The sequence below is a fragment of the Stegastes partitus genome, unplaced genomic scaffold (genome assembly GCF_000690725.1).
Source record: "Stegastes partitus isolate 25-593 unplaced genomic scaffold, Stegastes_partitus-1.0.2 Scaffold1054, whole genome shotgun sequence".
Taxonomy (NCBI): domain Eukaryota; kingdom Metazoa; phylum Chordata; class Actinopteri; family Pomacentridae; genus Stegastes; species Stegastes partitus.
Genome location: NW_007578785.1, coordinates 1 through 21,194, shown reverse-complemented (window position 1 = coordinate 21,194; position 21,194 = coordinate 1). Strand labels below are relative to the sequence as shown.

Below are 21,194 nucleotides of genomic sequence, written 5' to 3'. Positions count from 1 at the left end.
TCAGATATTATTTCAATACGCTTGTTTGAGGGGATGGTAAATTATCAAAACTAAAAAAATAAAAAAAATAAACAGCCATTCCAGAAAAAAATCAAATAAAACACAATCCAATTAGCTGTTCAAAGCAATAGACATTACCAGAAATCAAAAAGATGTTGCAGAGCTGCACCACAAGCTAAAACGCAATGAGTGATTACACTAAATCTAAAAAAATATTTTTCAAAAATGCTGTCTAAAGCTTACAAAGCTGTATGCTGTTTAATAAAGGAACCATCTTTGCCTCTGTAATAGAGGGGGGACCCTTCAAAACCGAACACAACACCGGAAGTCAGTAGGAGGGAAACCTCTCGCTCCCACTGCGCATGTCTGAAGCCTCAAGTTTTGTCAGTGGGAGGGAAGCTAGCACGCTGCTCTTTGAAGTGGACTGACAGCTCAGCTCCCTTCCTGCCACTCACTTCTCTTCAAATTCTCATTTAACTCTATTCGGCGTAAATACTTTCACTCTGAACACCGTCCAGACGCGAACAAACGGCGACTTTTGCCTCCTGACTTCTGCTATGGCCGGCAGCGCCACCAAGACAGTGTACGAGATTTTCCAAAGCATGGAGTACGGACCAGCAACACCTTCCAGCACTGCTACTGCACAGGTAGCGCTCTGAGTTACTGTGGAGAAATAACTTCTGCTGCTTACTTATGAATGTTAGCATGCTGCACTGCTGGGAAGTGTAAAAATATTCCTGCTGCACTCATGTGAAAATCATTTACTGTTAGCTAACTGTAACTCACAAGGCAGACATGTGACTTGACCGTTCAGAATTAAGTTATGAAAGGTCAGGGGGGCCTGCTGCATGTCTAGACATCTTCATACTGAAGGGGAGCTTCATTTGCTGTCATTTACGTCTAAAGTCTTTCTATTGTATCAGGAGACTTAATAGAATTATGAGGGGGGAAAGCTGTGTAATGTATTATAACATGGCAGCAATACAATTCTAGGTTTACTTTAGCCATGTGCAGTAATTCAGTCACCGTACCTTCTTTGTAAACCTCTAAAAGGGAATGCCACGTACATGGAAGTACGATAAATTAACCACTGTAATATTAAATATAGATCTGTATCTGTTTATAGTGGAAGAATGCTGGATTTGAACTAGTTTGTTAAAGGTTTTTCTCAGTGGAGGTGGAATAAATCTAATAATTTAAACTAGTTTTCTAGAAATGTGTTGCTTGCGTCTCCAAACGCTGCTGTCTCTGATATTCAGGCTCATGTGGGGTGGCTTTTTTAAGAGGCACGCCAACATTTTCACACATAAAAAGCTTCGTCTTGAGGAGAGCTGCAAAAGAAATCTAAGTTTGGCCTTTAAAACAGAAGGGCTGTGCTAAAAACTGGGCATGTACCTGTTGTGCACAATGAAAGATGTTTTTGAGGTGCAATGTGGAAGAAGTTTTTCCTTTCCACTTTAAGTAATCGACTAGTTTAATTGAATTTACATAAAATCATTAATATTACTGCTTGCTACCAAAAGAATTGGTATCGGAGAAGCTTTAGGTGGTTCAGAGAGAATTGGAGGTCTGCACTTTGGTCTTCTGTCTGTAAATAGTTGACACACTCCGCTTGGCCTCCCCAAGCAGCTTTTATCAGTCACTGTCCTGCAGAGGTGGTGTCATCCTGGCCAATAAAATGTGAGCACCGGGTTGGGCATCGCTCAGCGTCACACAGGCGTCATTTAGAGGTAAAAGCTGTGACATCGTTTCTTGATCTTGATGTATAGAAATCTTCCTTGATGTTGCTCCTCCACCTGTTACTCATCTTGTTGTCTGCTGTTGAAATCAGAGCTTTTCACCTCTAGCAGCCTCATGTGAATTTACTTTCGACACACCACCTTTTTAATATTATTTTTAAGCTGTGATAAACAAAGATACACAAACAAAGTTGTCAGAATCTCGTCAGAGGTGTTCAGCATCAGCAAATCAGCTGTATTCAGGAGGTTTGTTGTGTCGTATGCACATAATTGAAGGAGTAGCGATTAATTGATTAGGTGATTGGGAAAACAACTGAGCCACTCAGTCAAGCCTTTATCTTTAATAAAAATGCTGTATTCTTTGTTTCTCCCTTTGGAGGATTTGCTGCTCTTCTTTTGTTTTTTGTGGTAATAAACTGAATGTCTGAGTATTTTTGGACTGTTGGTCAAATCAAGCCAAGGAAATTGTGTTGGATTTGTTTCTTAATGTTATGATTCAGTATTTAATAGATCAAAACATGAACACTATGGTTTTAGAGGAATTTTTGGCACCACCCAGAGAGGTTTTAGTCGGTGCCAAAGGAAACTCATCAGCAGCAAAAATGGTTTTAATTCAGAAAAAAAATCATTTTTCTAACCAAGATCTTGTTAATTTTGGTGTCATTTACTCAAGCATACAACATTTTTGTTTATTAAATGATCAGAAATAACAGGAATGTGCTGTCTAATATGATAACGTAACACAAACCCGTCATAGTTGCTGTTGTGCATCGTAATAAAACCCCTTCAGATAATCATTTGTTATTCATGGAAGCATTTTGTGCTTTTTAACTGTCCAATTTGTGTGGACACACATATCTCAGAGCACTTGTGAAGTGCATCCTCATTAGCCCTGCAACTAACAATATTTTCTATATTGAATCATGCATTGCTTATTTTTTGGCTTTTAAATGACAGTATACAAAACTGTCCATCAAAATTTCCACATGTCTTGTTATGTCTGACCCTGCTGCAAAACCCCCAAACTGTTCAGTTAATTATAATGTAGGACTTGGAACAGCAGCAAGTTTTCATCTTTAAGACGCTGAAGTTGTCAACAAGTGTGTTTATGATTGTACACAGTTTCTCTTAGAATGCGTTCTCTGCAGCGGGGCCTCGTCCCGTTTTGGTTACCTTGTAGGCTCTTTGTTCCAGCGCTGACCTTTTGTTCTCCATCAGGCCTGGCTCGATCATCATTCCCGCTCTCTGGGTCTCTTCATCAAAGGCAAATTTGAGCGTCCAGCAAACAGACAGAGCCACACTCTGTCTGATTCTAAAGGTGAGCAGCCTGAATTTACAGCACGCAGATTGTTGAAGCAGCTTACACCACTCTGCATATTCATTAGGTTAACATCTACATGTTTTAAGTTATTTTGATAGTTGGGTAGCTTCCATCTGTGTGGTTGCAGCTTTGGAAATTCAGTTCTGGTTTTAATAAGATGAAGAAAATAAGAATAAGATGAAACTAACCGCAAGTGTGTTGTTTTATGTTTTTATTTATTCTGTCCTCCAGGCAATGCTTTGTGCACCATAACATGCGCTGCAGAGGGCGATATTACCGGGTGTGCCTCCTTGGCTGTTACTGGCCACAGAGTCTGGAGCAGCCTGACCTGCCTCCAGAGGGCCAAAGTCCTGCTCAGGTCCAGCTCATTTCACCAACTCTCCACTCTTTCTGTTACAACCTTTAACTCAACATGAAGGTTAATGTGGCTTTTCTTCCTCCGTTAACAGGATGGTGAGCGTTCTCGGGCAGCACGGCCAGTGTGTGTCGGAGCTGTGTGAGATGTGCGAGGCCTCCTGCTCGTCCTCCGCTCTGGTCAGACTGCTGCAGTTCTACAGCGGCTGGGCTCAGCTCAGAGACACACTCATGGCCGACTGGATGCCTCTGGGTGAGGGAACGCCAGTACAACAAACCATTCATGTCCATTTTAATTGGAGGTTTTTTACAATCTTGTTTATTTTTCCTCTTCTCTAGATGTGGTGGAAGTTGTCGCCTCTGATGACTGCTCACTCTACTCCCTTATGCTCAAAGTCTTACCAGCATTGGCCATGGGTAAAACTCACACAGCCATGTTTGTACTTCTATCTTTGACATTCTCTAACTCTTTAGGCTTTGTTTACTCTCCCTTGTGGATTCGCTCATTGAAAGCTGCAGACACTTGAGACAAGTAGGTCTGGTGATTATTCTGCTTTTCCAGACCTCTGGAGTCTGCTTGGAGGACTCCTTTGCACACATTCACAGTAGATTGTATCTACATATAACAGGGGTCGTAACTAACTGATCTATTCATCCATCCATTGTCTGTACACTTTAATCCTCACTAGGGTCGTGGGGGGGCTGATTGCTTCTTTTTGTAGTCTGTAAAATTTAAGAAAAAACCCCCAAAGAAAACAGATTTCCAGTTTTGATTGGATGCAACCATTTAATACTTTGCATTTTTGCTTGGATGTCATTAATCCAAACAGTCGCTGATTACATTTTTGTCCTTCAGCTTGATCACTGCACCTCCAATAAAACCCCAAATTTAGATTTTTGTGACCCAAACCGGTGACTATAACTGACTCCTGCCTCCTTCTAGGTAACTCTGTGATCGTCGTCCCTGGTCGCAGCACCGCCGCTCCAGTGCTGCTCTTGGCTCAGCTCTTCACAACAGCTGGACTCCCTGCAGGGGCTTTGAATGTGTTAACAGGAGCTGATATCAGTCTGGCCGTCAAAGTGGCTCAAAACCTCGTCATCAGCTGCGTCACTTACAGCGGCAACAAGCAGGTGTGTGTGTGAGGGAGCTGGTGTAGCTGTGCATGTGTTATAAAGCCTACAGACAGAGCTGACTTTACATCATCTCTCTCAGGATGGCGTAACTCTGTGTAAGGCCACTGCAGGGTTGGGGGTCCCCGTGTCCGTCTCCCCGTGCATCGGCGCCACGTGTCCCTTCATCGTCTTCGAGTCGGCGGACATCGACAGTGCTGTGGATGAAGCGATAGAGGCGGCCTTCAAGAAGAAGAAAGAGGTGATGCATGTGGAGAAATAATCCAGTAAAGGAAGGACAAGGCGGCTCTCGTTAACACTCCTCTCTGCCCACAGGTCTACTGGGTGTTGTGCGTGCAGGAGAGCGTGGTGGACAGCGTGGTGGCTCGTCTCAGGCTGCGTATGGCCGGGATGAAGTGTGTCCCCCTGCTCAGCGATGCCCACAGGGCTCTGGTGGACGCTGCAGTGCAAGAAGCTCAGCAGCAGGGAGCCACGGTGAGTACGAAACCCTTCAGGAAGTGGTGCTGAGTTCAAATAGAGCTGCATCCGTTAACTGTTTAGGTGTTAATTATTGAATGAATCACCAACTATTTTGAAATTAGTTTGTCTCCTGGGTCAGTAAATAACATTATTTTTCCCCCTTAGTTGATCCAGTCCAGCACCGCCCCTCCCCCTGGAGCCCAGTACCCTCCCACGGTGCTTTGCAACGCCGCCTCCTCCTCGCCATGTGTGGTCGCCCCCCCTCCTGGACCGCTGCTGCCTCTCATGACCTTCAGAAGCAACACAGAGGCAGTGACTCTGGGTGAGGAAGCATTTCATCATCATCACGTCACAACAGCTGGGATATAATGGTTTCTACGCTGCATTTTCCAGTGTTTATTGAAGGTTTCTCTGTTGCATGATACACATTCTGGGTTGTGTGTTAATAGTGAATATTCACTAGAGGCACTCTGATGGTCTCTGTTCTCTGTACAGGGAACCACAGTCCTCATGGTCAGGCTGCATCTATCTGGACTGAAGACCTGACGCTGGCTCTGGAGACGGCCAACAGGTTCACACATTTTCCTTCTTTACATCCTCTTTTTTTCTCTTCTGCTGGTTTTACAGTTCAGTCTCTCTACAGTCCCTCTGTTCACTTGATTTGCATCCTCTCTCAGATGACTTTCCTTCCTTGTGTGTGCCTTTGTTTTAGTAAATCTCAGACAAAAGAAATAATTGTATTAATTTAAAAGCAGCCTAAAGACGTATGAATATCCCTTTAGTGTATTTTTTTTCTATATTGTCATCTCCTCTGTGATACCTTTATTTCTCACTTTGTTCTTTTTGTTTTTTTTTCTCTCCTCCCAGTCTGTCGGTCGGCTCGGTGTGGGTGAATTCCCACTCTGTGTCTGATCCCTGCCTGCCTTCATCTGGTCACAAAGACAGCGGCACCTGCACCGATGGAGGACAGGAGGTGGGTTTCTCTGCTGTCTCACACAGTCAACATTTCAACAGGTGGCACCTACAGAAGCTCACAGGAATTTAGCATGTTGCTCACTTCCATTGTGCTCCTAAGAAAAGACATTGTGTGAAGATGTTCTTAGTAGGTTTACTTTCGGTGTTTTTCGTTAGCCTTGCTAGACGCACAGTTTTAGAATCAGAATCAGAAGAATCAGAAGCTCTGGTACACAACAATAACAAGACAGGAATAAATATAGAAATCTAGATGTAAGAAATTCGAAGTTCTATGTGAATGAAACAGTACTGTGAAAAGAGGCGTAAACTTGCCTAAACCAAGTAATAAATCAGGAAACAGTTTAAATTACAATATTGCACATGAAGCTGAGGAAATGCACGTGTAACGGTGATGCACAGAAGTAGTGCAACACGAGTCTTTAGTAGTTTTTCATGTGGGATGTGGCCTGATGGAAGAAGCTGCTCCGGTGCCGGGGTGTTCTACTGAAGACATTCAGAAAAAAGTCTGGAAAATAGGAAGAACTGGGAGTTTATCCAAACTTCAAGGCGTTCACTCTTTATTCCAAACTTGTTTCCCATGTCGCTGTAGTATCATGTAAACTGTCTAAATTAAATATCTGCTTTGTTGTGTTACGACTTGTTAACAAAGGGCACCAATAAAGTCTGCTATGTGTTGATCCTTTATGAAATAGCTGAATCCACTTCATAAATGTTGATTTTGGATTTTGCTTAACTGTAACTGGCAGCTGTGTGTAACACTTATAATCTTTTCCAGCAGATTCGGACTTTAAATTCAAACTACAAAACTGATTTAAAGAGGTTTTTTCCCATTTTAGTTGCTGGTAATTACAATTTAAACATCTGGCATGATGGCAGCATTAACAAGCAAACACAAAACCGCTGCTTTGTCCATAAACATGATTAATATAATTAGAAATATATTGAGCAGAAAGGTCTGACTGTGAAAGTAAGATTTAATGTGTGTCAATAACAAGGAATGGAAAACTAAAATTTGAAAAAAAGTTTTAATTACAGTTATTTCATCAACTGACAGGTGGTAAAGCTTAATAAATAGCTCGATGCTTTTATTTTAACCAACTGGTTTCAAGGATTCAAGGATTCAAGGACCTTTATTTGTCATGCCAGCTCACATTCACGTTTATGGTACGAAATTAGTACTCAGGTCCCGCTTTTTTAAAGAAAGCCTAATAAATAATAAGTACAATAGAGCAAGAGCAAAATGTAAGTAAAAATACAGCAATACAAGTGTAGTAAAAATATAAACATTAGAGTAGAAAAGCCGTTTGAGGTTCAAACTAGAGAATTGTACTCACAGTTTTCATCATTTACTGAACAATATTATTTGTTGATGTTTCCCTTTCTGATGGTCTTTTACTGTATTTTCTTTCCTCTATAGCTCCACACAAAATATATAACAAATCTCTAAGTGACTGTATGTTTACCTCCTCAGGGTCTTTACCAGTTTCTATGTTCGTCCTCTTCTACCGGTCCTCCTCGCTCCTCCCCTGCTCCAATGAACTACTCAGTGTTTGGAACAGCAGCACCTCCAGCTATCATTCCCGATCAGTCAGACTCTTCCAGGTAGGTTTGTAATGCTCTCTCCACGTTTAGTCACGTTTATAAGGCATCAAATGGCATCATAGGTTTAATCACATTATTATTTGTCAGGCCACAACGTAATAATCTGTCCATATCTTCCCCCCTCAGTGGTCCTCCATCCTACCAGCAGTTTGTTGGTGGAAAAGCCTGTAAGTCGGCGTCTGGCTGCAGTGTGGCCGTTCAGTCACCAGGTGGCGACGGCGTGTTGGCTTACTGTCCAGATGGAGGCCGGAAAGACGTCCGCAACGCTGTGGAGGCTGCAATCAAAGTCCAGCCGGGGTGAGAGCTTTATCGCACAGACATAAACACACAGGCAGTGCAGCAGGATGTCAAAGTCCAGCTATCAAATAACACAAACATTCATCGGGCTTGAAAACTCACTATACGATGTGGGACTTGTTCCAGGAATCTGCTTGAACAAACTTTAAAGCTGAACTCTGAGTTTATTTAAAGATTTTTTTAAAAAGGTTAACTGTATGTGTCTGTCTGTATACCCTGTACGTACATGTCTTTAAATATATTTTCCTAACTGACTTTGGGGGACAAAATATAAATGTTAAAATTCAAAGACGGAATATTTTAGATCAGAATTCTGACTAAGAGTAGAACGTGTTCTGACATCAGTTTTACATTTATTAAAATTTTGCCTTAACAGTGTTAAATGACTATTTTTAATATGTAGAAAATGTAAATATAGTCGCCATAAGATGATACTTATTCATCCCACATTAGAACAGCTGGACCTTTTCACCTCCACTTTAAACATTTGAATATGAAACCTATGAAAACACGTGAGGAATCTTGATATTATTATGAGCCGTTAGTTCAGTATTATTAGTATTTTGTGTGCTATGAGTTTCTAAACATCATGTGTGTAGATTTTTTTAACTTTGAGCCACCACAGCAGGGGAACTGCTCTGACTCTGTCTTAATGTTGTTTGCAGAAAAGACAGAAAATAAGGGCTGTGCATACATTTTTATGAAGGGCTGAGTCAAACTAGTGTGAACAAACCATACAGTTTGACCTCAACCTTCCATGTAAATCATTCTCAGCCTCAGCTGTGTATTCCCATGTTTCTCTTCAGGGCTCCAGACTGTGAACTTTACTGAGAGTGTGTGAGTTGAAATTTCAACAGAACGTGCAAGTGCCTGATGACATTTAAACTGTTTTGGTGTCGCTGTAGCCGGCGCAGGCAGCTACTGTGTTAACCACAGAGGTTGAAAGCAGCACTTTTATACCTGTACTGTGGTATTTACACTTTGAAATGTGGTCTTCTTGGGGTGCTGCTATAGCTCATCTGATTGAGCTGGCGTCCCATGTATAAGGGCTACAGACCCGGATGCAGCGGTCATGGGTTCAAGTCCCGTTCATGACCCTTTGCTGCAGGTCCTTGCCCTATTTTTCTCCTCCCACTTTCCTGTCTCTCTCTTTCTCTCTGTCCTGTCCAATAAAGCCAAAAAAAGGCCGAAAAAATATCTTAAAAAAAAACAAAACAAAAAGAAATGCGGTCTTCTCATGAAATGTGGAGCGCATCTACATTTCCTATGAGCGGAACAGCACATGTAGGTGCGCTCCACATTGTACAGAAAAATCACTCGCCCCAGAACGCCCCAGTTTAACTCTTTCAAAGTATTTACACACCTGTCTGAGCACCACAGCCACCAAGCAGCAGCTACCACAGTCTGCAATGTGGGGCGTTTAGGGAACATCTGTCAATTGTAGCGTCTATCAACAAGCAGAGGTTCAACAAGTGCTGTGTTTTGCCCGTGACAAGGTTGGAGGTGCGACCAAATAAAGTTGTGCTACAGTGAAAAAGTCAGTGTGGAGTCCTGCTCTAGCATTATCAGCTGTTTCACAATGAAGCAAATTACAGTCCAGTGTTGCAGTTCGCTCAAATCGGTTGTTTTAACAAGTACAATCATCGACTAAATGACATATAGTTAAAGCTGTGACTCCCTTTAAATGGTGAGATGTGCAGTTTTTCACAGGTTCAATGTTCTTGGCCAAAGTAAAACATTAAGAGGGGAAGCTTGGCCTCCATGAAACACATTTATTCAGGCTTTCAGACTCTCGTGAGGACATATGTGTGGTTTGTTATTTCACAACCCAGTGGGCTGTGTGTGTTTGACATCAGCCAAAGTTCAGCTTGACTTTGGGAGCTGATAAAAACTTGCTGAGCCAACACAAAGTCCATATTTAAGTGTCAACTGAGTTTAATAACAATTACGTCTCGTATTCAAAAGTCATTCTGTCAGAGAGTACAAAGCATTAAAAGCCCAGTCTGTGGTTTTGATTTTTCTGCAGGACATTAACACGATGAGTTTACAACTATCATTCCCAGATTCTGACAAAGATCATCAACAATAACCTGATAAACACACAGGTATTAACGTGTCAGTAGTGGCTCCAAGGCTTCTTTGTTCATATTTCATTCCTTCCTCTCCTCTAGCTGGATGAAAAAGAGTCCGACTGCACGCGCTCAGTCGCTGTACTCTCTGGCCAAGGGCCTCGAGTCAAAGAAGCAGGACGTCGCGAAATCTGTCGTCATCCAGACCGGTCTGTCGACAGACGAGGCCGACAAGGAGGTGGAACTCAGCGTTGCCAGGCTCAATGTCTGGGCGGCTTATTGTGATAAAATCCAGGGAGGATCTTTGGTGAGGAATTTACTATTTGAAAAAAAAGAAAAATGACAATTTATAGACGACTGTCTGAGCTTAAGTCTTGATTATCTCGTGTGTTTTCCGTCTCCTGCAGCCCATGCCGAGATCAGGCTCTGCTCTGTCCTTCCCTGAAGCCCTGGGAGTCGTGGGCGTCGTCCTACCTGACAAAAACCCTCTCCTCTCCATGGTAACGCTTCTTGGGGCAGCCGTCGCCACGGGCAACGCTGTTGTTATGGTCCCCAGTCAGAAGTACCCGCTGCCGGCCTTGGCCTTCATTCAGGTAATATGACGAGCAGCAAGTCGATTCAGGTCAAAGTCAAAGAAGCTTGAACCAAACGTAAGAGAAAACAAATCAACACTAACTTTGACAGAGAATGAGTTGATAAATGAATTTGTTATTTAGTGGTGTGTTTTCCAACTAAAAAGTAAACTAAATGGTTGTCCAAGTTTCTTCATATGAATAGAAAAATCCAGATTCTAGTGTAACTTGTATTTTTTAGCGTCCATTTTAATATTAAAGATTAAACTCTTAAGCTCTTAGAAGAACTCAAGGACAATAATAAGGACTTTGGTGTCTTTTCCCACCATAGAGACTAAAAGTACCATCAGATTTAAGCGTCACTAATATGTGTGAAGCAATAAGGATCCCTCAGATTAACACATATAACAAACAGAAAGATCATATTTCTGCCATGTTTTCTACTTGGTTTTACAACGACCTCTTTTAGATCGCTTCCTCGTATTTATGTGGAAAATGGCCGGCCGTTTGCAGGTATTTTTTTTGTAAATTCTTCGATTATCTGCTCTAACTTACGATGGAAACCTGACAATATAGACAAGGCCGTACTCCATAGAGAGAAGCACAGCTGACTGTCATGCAGAAAACAAAAAACTGTGTTAAAGTCATGATTTTGCTGAGTTCAGAGGAAGCTGCAACATGTGATCACGTCACCAACTGGCATTAAAGTACCTTTGCCCACCTGCTTATGTACCTGTAAGCACTGATGTTATCTTTATATCGCCTTGTCCTCCTCAGGTGCTCCAGTCTTCAGACCTGCCCGCGGGTCTTGTAAACATCATCTCAGGAGGTCGAGACCAGCTGACTGCCGCTCTTGCTAATCACAGCGTCATCAAAGCCATCTGGTACTGGGGCAGCGCTGAGGTGAGGACTCGCACAAACGCCCAGATTTCATCGATGAACTCGTGTCATCTAATCATCTTGACTCGTGTCCTCTTAGGGCCGCCAGTACCTCCAGCACACCTGCACCAACCCCCTGAAAACCCTGCGCCTGTTTTGCCAAGAGGACGACGGAGGGATGAACTGGACTCGGTCCGAGCCGTCCTTCCTGGAGGAGATCTGGAGAAACGCCGTCCAGTGGAAGAGCGTGTGGATTCCTACTGCATAAGAAACAGGGAGAATAAATAAAAGATGAAGGTGACAGGGAGAGAGAGGAGGGGAGAGCTACAAATATCTACTCTTATAACATCAGTCTGTAGGATGTAGATTAAACGATTGAAAATTAACTGCAACCAGGTCAGACAAGATGGAATCAACAGCAAGGGGTGAGCAGAACGAGGAATGAAAAGCGTATATATATGTTCCAATAGATTTAATGTGGAGATTAGAGCCACGGAGACTCAATGTGGGCAGAATTTTAGGACACAAACAGGTAAAAGTTCATTGCTGTGCCATAAAAATGTGTCAGTGAAGCCTTTAAAAGACAAACCTACAGGGGTTCGTTCCCTCACTGTGATTATAAAATGGCCGGAGCAGGTTAGTCCTCTTATCAAACTCACAAGTGCAATGCAAACACAGAACCACACCTATGAGAGGTAAATCAGCAGATGTGCTACTGAAAACCATATCCGTCTGCTCGTTGAGATAAAAGAACTGTACTTGATTGAATGACTCTTCTATGCATTTTTCTGTTTATGGAATACGATGAAGGACAGCGGTGGCCACACGAGTCACCTGTAGGATCGTTTCATCGCTGGTTCTGGCGTTTTCACATCCTTACCATTAGAAGACTGTCCTTTGGAGCTCGTGTGATGTTTTGTTTGTTTGGCCAAAAACCCCGAAGAATACATCTGGTACATAGACGCTCCATCGCCAATAGCTGCCCCTTCGTATGGTTGGATTCTTGTTTTTTTTGGAAGCTTTTTCTACTAAGACCTGTTGATTTTCTACCTCTGCTTTCTACTATCGTGCTTATTTTTCTTCACACCTCGGCTTGGTCTGTTGCGTATATCTTTACTTTTGGGTCAGGATTTGTTTGGTTCATGCTAAAAAAAAAAAAAATAACAAAAAACTGAGTTGGAAGGATTTTAAACACAAGTCTGTTCAGTCTGCCACCTGAAACCTCGCCTGCCTTAGAGCTTTGCCAATGACTCAGCAAAAACGCATCGACTCAGTCCGAACACACACATCTTCCTGCTCTGTGTGTGTTTGTTGCTGTACAGTAATACTGTAGACACGGGAGGTCTCCTGTTGTCCTGTGGCTCAAACATTCCCAGTGAAATCCAAGTTCACTTTGTCAAATCAGTCATGTTTCCAGATGTGTGTGTGTGTGTGTCGCCAGAGCATGACGCTGTGGGTCTCTCTGTCTAGAAGCCATGATTAAAAGAAGATAATTTAATGAATTGAAGCACTCGTTTGTCGTTTTGTTGCTTTAACAGCGGCGTGGTTCTTGGATTGTCGTGCATTTACTCTCACCTGCTACTTTGTTAGGTCCACATGTGAAATCTAATGCGATCCAATACAGTTTCTAGGGTGAGGGTTTGTTAAGGTGGGCACTAGAAGTTAATTATTTGGTGTGTTAATGGGAATAATTAAACTGTTTGTTTTTTTTTTAAAGAGAACATTTCTGTTTACAGCTTCTTAACCCTTACATACGGTTTTAGGGCCAAATTTGACCCGTTTTGACTTTTAACAGCAGTAAAAACATCCTAAACGTCGTTCTTTTAGCCTGAAATTTGATGACTTTTCCCAAATTGACCCAAAATTCTGAAAGGTCCATTTTATTTCTATAGCTCATTTAAAACCAACCAGGGTTGACCAAAGTGTTTCTTGAGTTTTTGGAAACACAATTTTATAGATCAAGCGACTAATCAATTAATGAAAAATGCAAAAAAACAAGCAATATTCACTATTTGCAGCCATACATTCAACTTTCCTCCACTAGTTGCTAATACACACAGACACCCGCCGACATGCTTTGGTCAGAACATACAGTTTTTAATGAGTCACGTCCAGTTTTGGTTCCTTTTTCCCAACATTCTTGTTCCTTTTCGGTTCCCAAAACTGGTTCCAGCCAGCAGAGCACTGAGGTAAGCTTCCAGTCAGATGTTTCTGCGGTCACAAGTCTCCTCCCTTTGTCTGTGACCAAAACAACAGAGGAAGGAAGGAAGGATGGCCCTGAAGCTGAGGAATGCTGAGTCACAACAGTGACACAGCACAATCCTCCACGAAACACGATGCAGCTCCTGTAGGAGGTTTGCCTAATCGGCGTCACATGACGAAGCAAAAAAAAACAACAGACGGTGAAGGTGATGTCGAAACTGCAGAGTCTTTGAATGTGGGATATAAAGTGAGTTTAGCCGCTTGATGACAAAGTGTTTTTGTTATTTTGTCCCAGGTTTGTGAAACAATAAGAGCATGACACAGCGCTTTCTTAGGGGTTGGATCCGTCACCCTAAATCCCTGCATGTCTTTTATAGAACACTGAGGTAGATGAGCTGGATTTGACCTCCAACAATAACATATTTCATCATGACTAGTTTCAATGGAGGTTACAGACAGAACCTAATTAGAACGTCATCTTTGTTTTTTTACTCTCAAAGCTACTATGGCAATAATAGGACAAAATAATATAAATATGGCACATTTGAAATCCATTTATGTGTGCATAATGTATATTTGACTCCCAGGAAATGACGTCATACTGCTAGAAATATTAATTTAAGAAATAAATCTAGTTTTAGATGAGGTTCCTGTTACACTGTTTGTGCATAAAGAGGTTTTAAACCCAAAGGCTCACATACTACCTCCTTCAAATGCATTAAAGCACCAACTTTGAAATGGCTAATTTATTCAGAGGGAGTTTTTTGGTTACCGATAACACTGAAGCAGTGGGTCAGGATTCCATACGCTCCACTGCAAACCATTAAAAAGAAGATGGACATCCTCCTCTCTCTCCATAAAGGCTTTTCAGCACTGCCTGCAACTCATAGTTCTTCTTCTTTATGCTTCTTTCCCATTATATTTTATTTATTTGTTATTATTTTTGTTTGTTTTGGTGTCACCTACTTTGTAAAGCGTCTTTGAGTATCTTGAAAAAGCGCTATTTAAGTGTTATTATTTTTTAAAAATGACCTTCAGTTACACAAAAAATGGAATTCAGTTTCAACATCTTAAAAACAAGAGTGATGCATTTCTGCAATACAAGTCCCAACGAGAAAATTAAAATGATAGTTTGGGGAACATTAAATGTAATCGTTGCTGAACGAGGTTGAATCACGATGCAGTGATGTCGAGAGCAGAGCGGCACAGACTCTCAAGGGTCGGCGCTTGAAACAAAGGTCGGCTTTACGAGTGGAAAACAAGCGGCTGTCGGTGCTGTTTCAGATTATTTCAGTCTGATAAGGATGGAATTAATGTGGTCTTGTTCTGCCTCATGTAAACTAAAATGTGGATAAGCTAAAAACAGACAGAAATCTTAATGCTTTAACCTCCCTTTAGTGCCACAGATGGTTATTAGTGAATGTATTTACTACTGTAAAACATAAATGTGATTGCAGTATCCTGTAAGTCAGGGATTCTCAACCATGGGGCCGCGAAAAACTTTCAGTTCTGCACCTGTGGGCCGCGAAGGCCGCAGGACCCCCCAGAAACCAGCCGCAATTAATCTGAATTATGTAAAAGTTTTGAAAAAGAAAAAATGAAGATGGAAGTGATGCCACCCCCTCCTCAAAGGCGAAATTTATGCGCAAGTCCAACCCTGACTTTATCAAGTCTGGTTTTGTGAATGTAGGTAGCAAAGCAGAGCCCAGAGCCCAGCGTGTGGGTTAACGCTAGCCAACGAAGCACTGAAGCCTTCAAAGCTATGGTGGCATCTCCAAACCAAACATCCAAAGCTAGTTGGAAAGCCGGTGGATTTTTTCAGGAGAAAAGAAAATGGGCTCCAGCTATCATATCATTTATTTTAGAAGGTTTGTTAAACTGTAAGTGGACTTGGTTTAGTTATTGAAGTCAAATCAAACCAAGACTCGGATCAATTGAAATGAAAGAGTTCATATTTAAATGGGCCACTTTGTACCGGGAAACCTGGGCCTAGGGGTCAAAATGGTTGAGAATCCCTGATGTAAGTGACTCATTAGAATATACTAAACCTCTCTCACTCACACTGAACACATGTTTACAGTCAGTATGAGCTATGTCGGTACCATTTCCTATACTTTTCAATATGTCCATTTTCATAATACACGCTGTGTTTATAATTGTTGTATCCCATCTAACCATTTTCTAACTATTTATCCTATTCACGCTCATAGCCGGGGCCTGTCATGGCATTCACCGGGCACATGAATGTGTATTTACTCACCACATAATAGGTACATAGAGACAGTAGGAATTACACTTCTGGCAGTTTTGTTGCAGTGAGACTCTATAAGTTTATTTTAAAAACGTTGAACGTAAAATTCAAACTGAATAAATTCTCGGTGTGCTGTTTTATCAGTGGTTAGGACCAATCACAAAACAATAGAACTACCAATCCTAATACGTTTACACAGATGGACCCATAATTGGCTGTTTGAGGGCAGAAGCTGGTGCCCTCTATTTAAGACCTATAAGGGATCAGAAGAGATATCATTAGCAAGTCTGAGCAAGCTCTTCTTTGAGGCTGTCAGAAAAAAAAAAGAGTGCTCTCAAGGTTGGCCAGTATTTGGGTTTAAAGTTAGATTTCACAGACAAAACACACAAAAAAATCTAAACTAACATAGAAAGTGAGGACACTGCTGTATCATTCTGCAAATGCATTCTACGTGAGGAGACGGTTAAAGACGGTTAAAGAAGAGGCTTGTTTTATGTCTGCGTTGCGAAATGTCACCAGAAATGAGCGATAACCAGAAGACAAATGGTTTTAACCTGCAGTAGCACCCTGGTACAGACCGGGACCGTCTCCGGTTAGTCAGCAGGGACAGTCGGTCTCGGTAATGTCTCGCAACGCTGCGGTGGTGTTGAGTAATGCAGTAAAAAGCTACCTTGGCTGTAAACACGATATCAGCAGGTCTGGGCCGTCACGTGGTGGAGTTTATGAGGTGAAACGAGTGGAGTTTAACACAGCTGCTGCTGCTTTAGGTTGTCAGACACAAAATGTTCTGCATCTCCATAGATAACAATCAGAAATCCCATTGTTCACGCCTCTGAATTGTATTAGGGGAAACTTTGGAGCAGTATTTGATGTAAGAGATTAAAAAAAAAGTTCCTTTTCGTTGAGAGGCAACGTGTTTTGACGCTTAAACCTGCAAAAAATAAAAGTCATTAATGCACCTATTTTCTCCAGGGTCAACAACTCCGTTCTGTCTGGCTTCAACAAATAATCCCGCTCGCTTCCAACTAGTTCAGAGTTCGCTGCTTGCTAGTTATAACAGATGACGTCACATTCGTCCCAAATTCCTGGCTTTTCTGCATCGTCTCCTTTTTTAGAATTAATTCTTAGGATTTTACGGGCCGCTGCTGTATCAGTGAAATCTCACTTTTAAATCATTAAAATCTTAGACCCAGACTCAGGTGTTTTCAGGGTTACATGGCGGGGTCACATAGCAGAAATGTTGACCCCATACCAACCTCCTCAAAGCTTCAGATCCTAAACCACAGTTGTTCAAAAGTTTAGGCTTGAATATAAAAGTGATTTCACCATGAGGGCCCCTCCGCTTTAAAAAGAACCTGCCTGAATTAGTGACTCCTTTAAAACCCCATTTTTATACACCTTTTTAAATTTAAAGTTGCCTTTTTACGTCATATTAATTGCTTTTATTACTTTATTTGTATTCATTATTATTGACATATTGTATTTTTTGTTTTTCACTTTATTATACCTCGCTTTACCTCCCAATGCTATTTTGTCCTCTAGGGATCCTTCTTTTGCTTTTCCTATCAAAGCATTTTAAGACTAAGTTATATATAAATTATTATTTTTTAAAGTGGCCTCATGCATTAGGTGTAATCCCAACTACAATACATCAAATTAATTTCTGCAGCCTAAATCTGTGAAGAGTATCCAAAGTGTGGAAAAGTGCACAGTCATCTCACATGGATGACTTGCTGTCAGCAGATCACTGCAGATCACTAAAACTGTGGAACTTTCTTTCAATCACATGAGTAACACAAAAAAAAACATGCAGGTTCATGTCCTCGGCTTCGGCTACGTCATTGCTCCCTGAGCGCTCTGATTGGCCGAAACGCGCTGCGTGTCACGTGGTCTGCGGCGGCGTATAAATACAGGAAGCGCCTCGTCTTCCATTTCACACCAGGGGAGAGACCTTTGAGGAGTTCTTGCTTCAACAGTGTTTGAACGGAACTTCTTCCTTTCGTCCCGCTCGCTGCTTCTCAACTCGTCTGCATTCCGGACACGAAGAAACCTTCTTTACTTGAACACTACCGAAAAAAAAAAAAAAAGTCGACGTAAAGCTCTATTTTTTTTTTTGTACCGTTTTGTTAAGAAAAAGCACAAGAAACGCCAGCCAAGATGGAGTCCCAAGTGCGTCAGAACTACCACCGCGACTGCGAGGCCGCCATCAACCGGATGGTCAACATGGAGATGTTTGCTTCCTACACCTACACCTCTATGGTAAGAAAATACAGTTTGTAGTCTTAGATATGGATTTAAACGTGCTGTGTGCCTAATAGAGTATTATACACGTGTTCTAGTTTGTTGACAGGAGACTGAATATTGAATGCAATTGCTAAAAAAATGCACATATTCTGTGTATTGCTGCCTAATGCAGGGTTTCAGTAGCTTGTTATCTTGGTTGTTTACCACTGGTGGGCAGTTGGCCAGATAAGGAGTGTCTTACTCCCACTCAGTGAACTGAAAACGCTGTGTCATGCTTGGGTTGTCGTTTCTTCAGCACTTGTTTGTGCCTGAACCCACTATACTTTAAACCGTGACTCATGTGCCTCACACTGCCAATGACACACTGTTTTTAGCCAAATAATGATGGGTGATATGTCCTAATAACCACCTTTTTTTTCCCCTTCCTTCCTTCCCTTCAGGCCTTCTACTTCTCCCGTGATGATGTGGCCCTCCCAGGCTTCTCCCATTTCTTCAAGGAGAACAGCGATGAGGAGCGGGAGCACGCTGAGAAGCTGCTGTCCTTCCAGAACAAGAGAGGAGGACGCATCTTCCTCCAGGACGTCAAGGTCAGTACATGCAGACGAGGTCCTGTTGGGACTTGCTTCATCACAGCCGGTCTGTCTGCTGCAGATGAACTGGGATTAAGTGCAGTGTGTTGGGACTCCCATTTGGTGTCAAAACATGAGCAAGAACCTGTACACAAGGTTTAGTTCAATGAGCGTTCAGTCGACACTAATTAAATGTTTTTGTTTCTTGTGCAGAAACCAGAGCGTGATGAGTGGGGCAGTGGGCTGGAGGCCATGCAGTGTGCCCTGCAGCTGGAGAAGAACGTGAACCAGGCTCTGCTGGACCTGCACAAATTGGCTTCTGAGCACACAGACCCTCATGTAAGTGGTTTTAGGAGGGAGGAGGGCAATGGGATTGAAATGAATGCCAACCTCAGTTTTATTTAATTCTGTTTTGGTATTTACCAAACTAACAAGTGTTCTCTCTTCATGCCTTCAGCTGTGCGACTTCCTGGAGAGCCATTACCTGAACGAGCAGGTGGAGGCCATCAAGAAGCTGGGCGACTACATCACCAACCTCACCCGCATGGACGCCCACAACAACAAGATGGCAGAGTACCTGTTTGACAAGCACACCCTGGGGGGCAAGAGCTAAACGCAAAGACCCAGGAGTGGGCCTGCTGTGAAAATCTTAACAAGCAGGGTTTGAAATAAACACCTTTCTGCTCCAGCTGTTCACACACTGAGCATGATTTCACATCTAATTTACTTTTTGGTGGTGTTTTTCTGTAAATGTCAAACGGAAAGATGGATGCTCTTTAGATTGTGGCGTTGCCCGTCAGTCTCTTCGGGTGTTTTTGTGGAAGTTTCTGATCTGTTTCTAATCTGAATAAACATTTTGAGCTGGATTCTGGTGTCTGTCTGCATCTATCACAACCTGTTTTATATTAGAAACTTGGTATGTTTACATGCTGAGTCATGAATCCAAATACATTCCAAGGTATGGGCACAGGAGTCTCACTGCGTCACTTACTCTTACGTGGAGCTTGTGTAAAGCTACAGTAAACGGGTAAAATTACCTAAATCTAAATGCAGTTTTTGGTTGGTGGTTATGGTTTGATTATCAAAGTGAATATTATGTGTAAAGTAGCTTGAGATAAAAACTTAAGTCCACTGTGCAACTGACAAACGATAACACGGTACAAAGTAGAATGTATATTTTGGACATTTTCTACAAAGCTTAATTTCTGGGATGTTCTGTTATGCACTAAGGCCACCTGCTGGAGAAGTTCAGTACTGCAGCTTCAAAGCTGCTGTTCAGGAGACCTTTCGGAGGGTTCATCCATCTTTATATGCAGTCAGTGGCTGAAAATTACAAGTCCAGGGGAGCTGCATGTTCAGGTGCAAATTTTCCTCAGGTTCACTACTTTAAGTAACAGCTTTCACACGTCATTTAATAGATTATTGTCGAGAAGCTATCATTTATAGATGTTTTAACTGAATTCAGACATCACTTAGAGCACTTGAAAGACTTACTGGACACAGACTATAAATAGCAGCAGAGGTACAGAATACATCTTTATTGTCATTTGCAACAAAATTGGTTGATAAAGGTTCAGAAAGTGAGCGACTTTGTGTCTGTGAAGGTTCTCAGTCATCCAGGTCATGGTTGTTCTCGTAGATTAATGGCAGCAACTGGACTTGCTTGAGTTCCTTGAAGACGTTCCACCTCTCATCCAAGAGGCTTCATCAGTTCTGACTGACTAGTTGGGAGTTCCAGATACTTATATCTGGAGCCATTAACACCTGAGTTTCAATTGGGGGTTTGTTCCTCCTCCCCTTCGTTATGTGAGTCGTTAGTGCTCCCCGTGCCACATTGGGGTTCGTTAGGGTCTTCTGTGGCTAGGTGTGAATGTGGTTTCATCTTCCTGAGGAGAGATCTTAGGACTGAATAGTAAACAGGTGAGAGGTGATGCCTCAGACCTCCACCTCTATTGAGGGACGGTCTTTCCAGTTTGACGTAGATGGCTTCTTTCAAAACGTGTACATTTCTGTCCTCTAAGGATTGTCCCTTATCCATCAGATGTGTTGAGCCATGTGCTAGTGAAGCTGTTGTTTAGTCTCTCCTGGTCTGTGCACTCCATTGGACTGCATGTACAACATTACTCTGCTTGTGTTTTATCTTTGGGGTGAACCAGTTTTTGTACCAGTATGTTGTGTTTGGAGAGAGTTTTCCAGATACTCCAGCTAGTTTGTAGTGGTTCTGTGTTTTCTAGATCTTTTTGCTGATTTGATGAAGGCCCAGTTGGGAGGTAGCCACAGCTCCTCGGTGCTTTCCTAACGTGAGTCTGCTCCTTCTCCTTTTCCTTTAGGATTTGAACACCAGATATTGATCTCTGTGTGTAGGTTTAATGTTGAGGCTTCTATTTGCCTCAACATGCACAGCGCAGTCCAAAAGAGGCAGCTGCTTATCCTTTACATCTTCCCCCTTGTGAACTTGCTGTCCATAGAGTTGATGAGCTCCTTTACACCTTCTCCAATGCAAGATCCCTTCATGAACCTGTTGAATACT

General features: G+C 42.2%; 2 protein-coding genes across 3 annotated transcripts; both read left to right on the top strand.

The window, feature by feature from the left end:
- The first annotated feature begins 352 nt into the window (after positions 1-352).
- aldh16a1 (aldehyde dehydrogenase 16 family, member A1) lies at positions 353-12,905 on the top strand. Of its 2 annotated transcripts, XM_008295505.1 has the most exons (17): positions 353-647; positions 2,958-3,057; positions 3,292-3,418; positions 3,510-3,667; positions 3,754-3,831; positions 4,358-4,545; positions 4,628-4,786; positions 4,861-5,019; positions 5,170-5,326; positions 5,500-5,575; positions 5,872-5,977; positions 7,451-7,581; positions 7,708-7,878; positions 10,050-10,254; positions 10,355-10,540; positions 11,297-11,422; positions 11,499-12,905. In XM_008295505.1, the coding sequence occupies exons 1-17, from the start codon at positions 558-560 to the stop codon at positions 11,664-11,666; spliced, it is 2,385 nt and encodes a 794-aa protein (XP_008293727.1). In that variant the 5' UTR covers positions 353-557; the 3' UTR covers positions 11,667-12,905. The 2 variants fall into 2 exon arrangements, with proteins under 2 accessions (XP_008293727.1, XP_008293726.1); XM_008295504.1 differs by having other exon boundaries at positions 11,297-12,905.
- A 4,883-nt stretch (positions 12,906-17,788) lies between these two features.
- On the top strand, positions 17,789-19,530 carry LOC103367474 (ferritin, middle subunit). Its single transcript, XM_008295503.1, has 4 exons — positions 17,789-18,110; positions 18,536-18,682; positions 18,878-19,003; positions 19,122-19,530. The coding sequence occupies exons 1-4, from the start codon at positions 18,009-18,011 to the stop codon at positions 19,275-19,277; spliced, it is 531 nt and encodes a 176-aa protein (XP_008293725.1). The 5' UTR covers positions 17,789-18,008; the 3' UTR covers positions 19,278-19,530.
- Positions 19,531-21,194: the final 1,664 nt, after the last annotated feature.

Bases quoted from the DNA above. Each gene is read 5' to 3' on its own strand.
- aldh16a1 (XM_008295504.1), top strand. From the start codon at position 558: ATGGCCGGCAGCGCCACCAAGACAGTGTACGAGATTTTCCAAAGCATG. The intron at 5,978-7,450 runs GTGGGTTTCTCT...TTACCTCCTCAG, and splicing joins GCACCGATGGAGGACAGGAG to GGTCTTTACCAGTTTCTATG. The intron at 10,255-10,354 runs GTGAGGAATTTA...CGTCTCCTGCAG, and splicing joins AAATCCAGGGAGGATCTTTG to CCCATGCCGAGATCAGGCTC.
- LOC103367474 (XM_008295503.1), top strand. From the start codon at position 18,009: ATGGAGTCCCAAGTGCGTCAGAACTACCACCGCGACTGCGAGGCCGCC. The intron at 18,111-18,535 runs GTAAGAAAATAC...CCTTCCCTTCAG, and splicing joins CCTACACCTACACCTCTATG to GCCTTCTACTTCTCCCGTGA. The intron at 18,683-18,877 runs GTCAGTACATGC...TTTCTTGTGCAG, and splicing joins TCTTCCTCCAGGACGTCAAG to AAACCAGAGCGTGATGAGTG.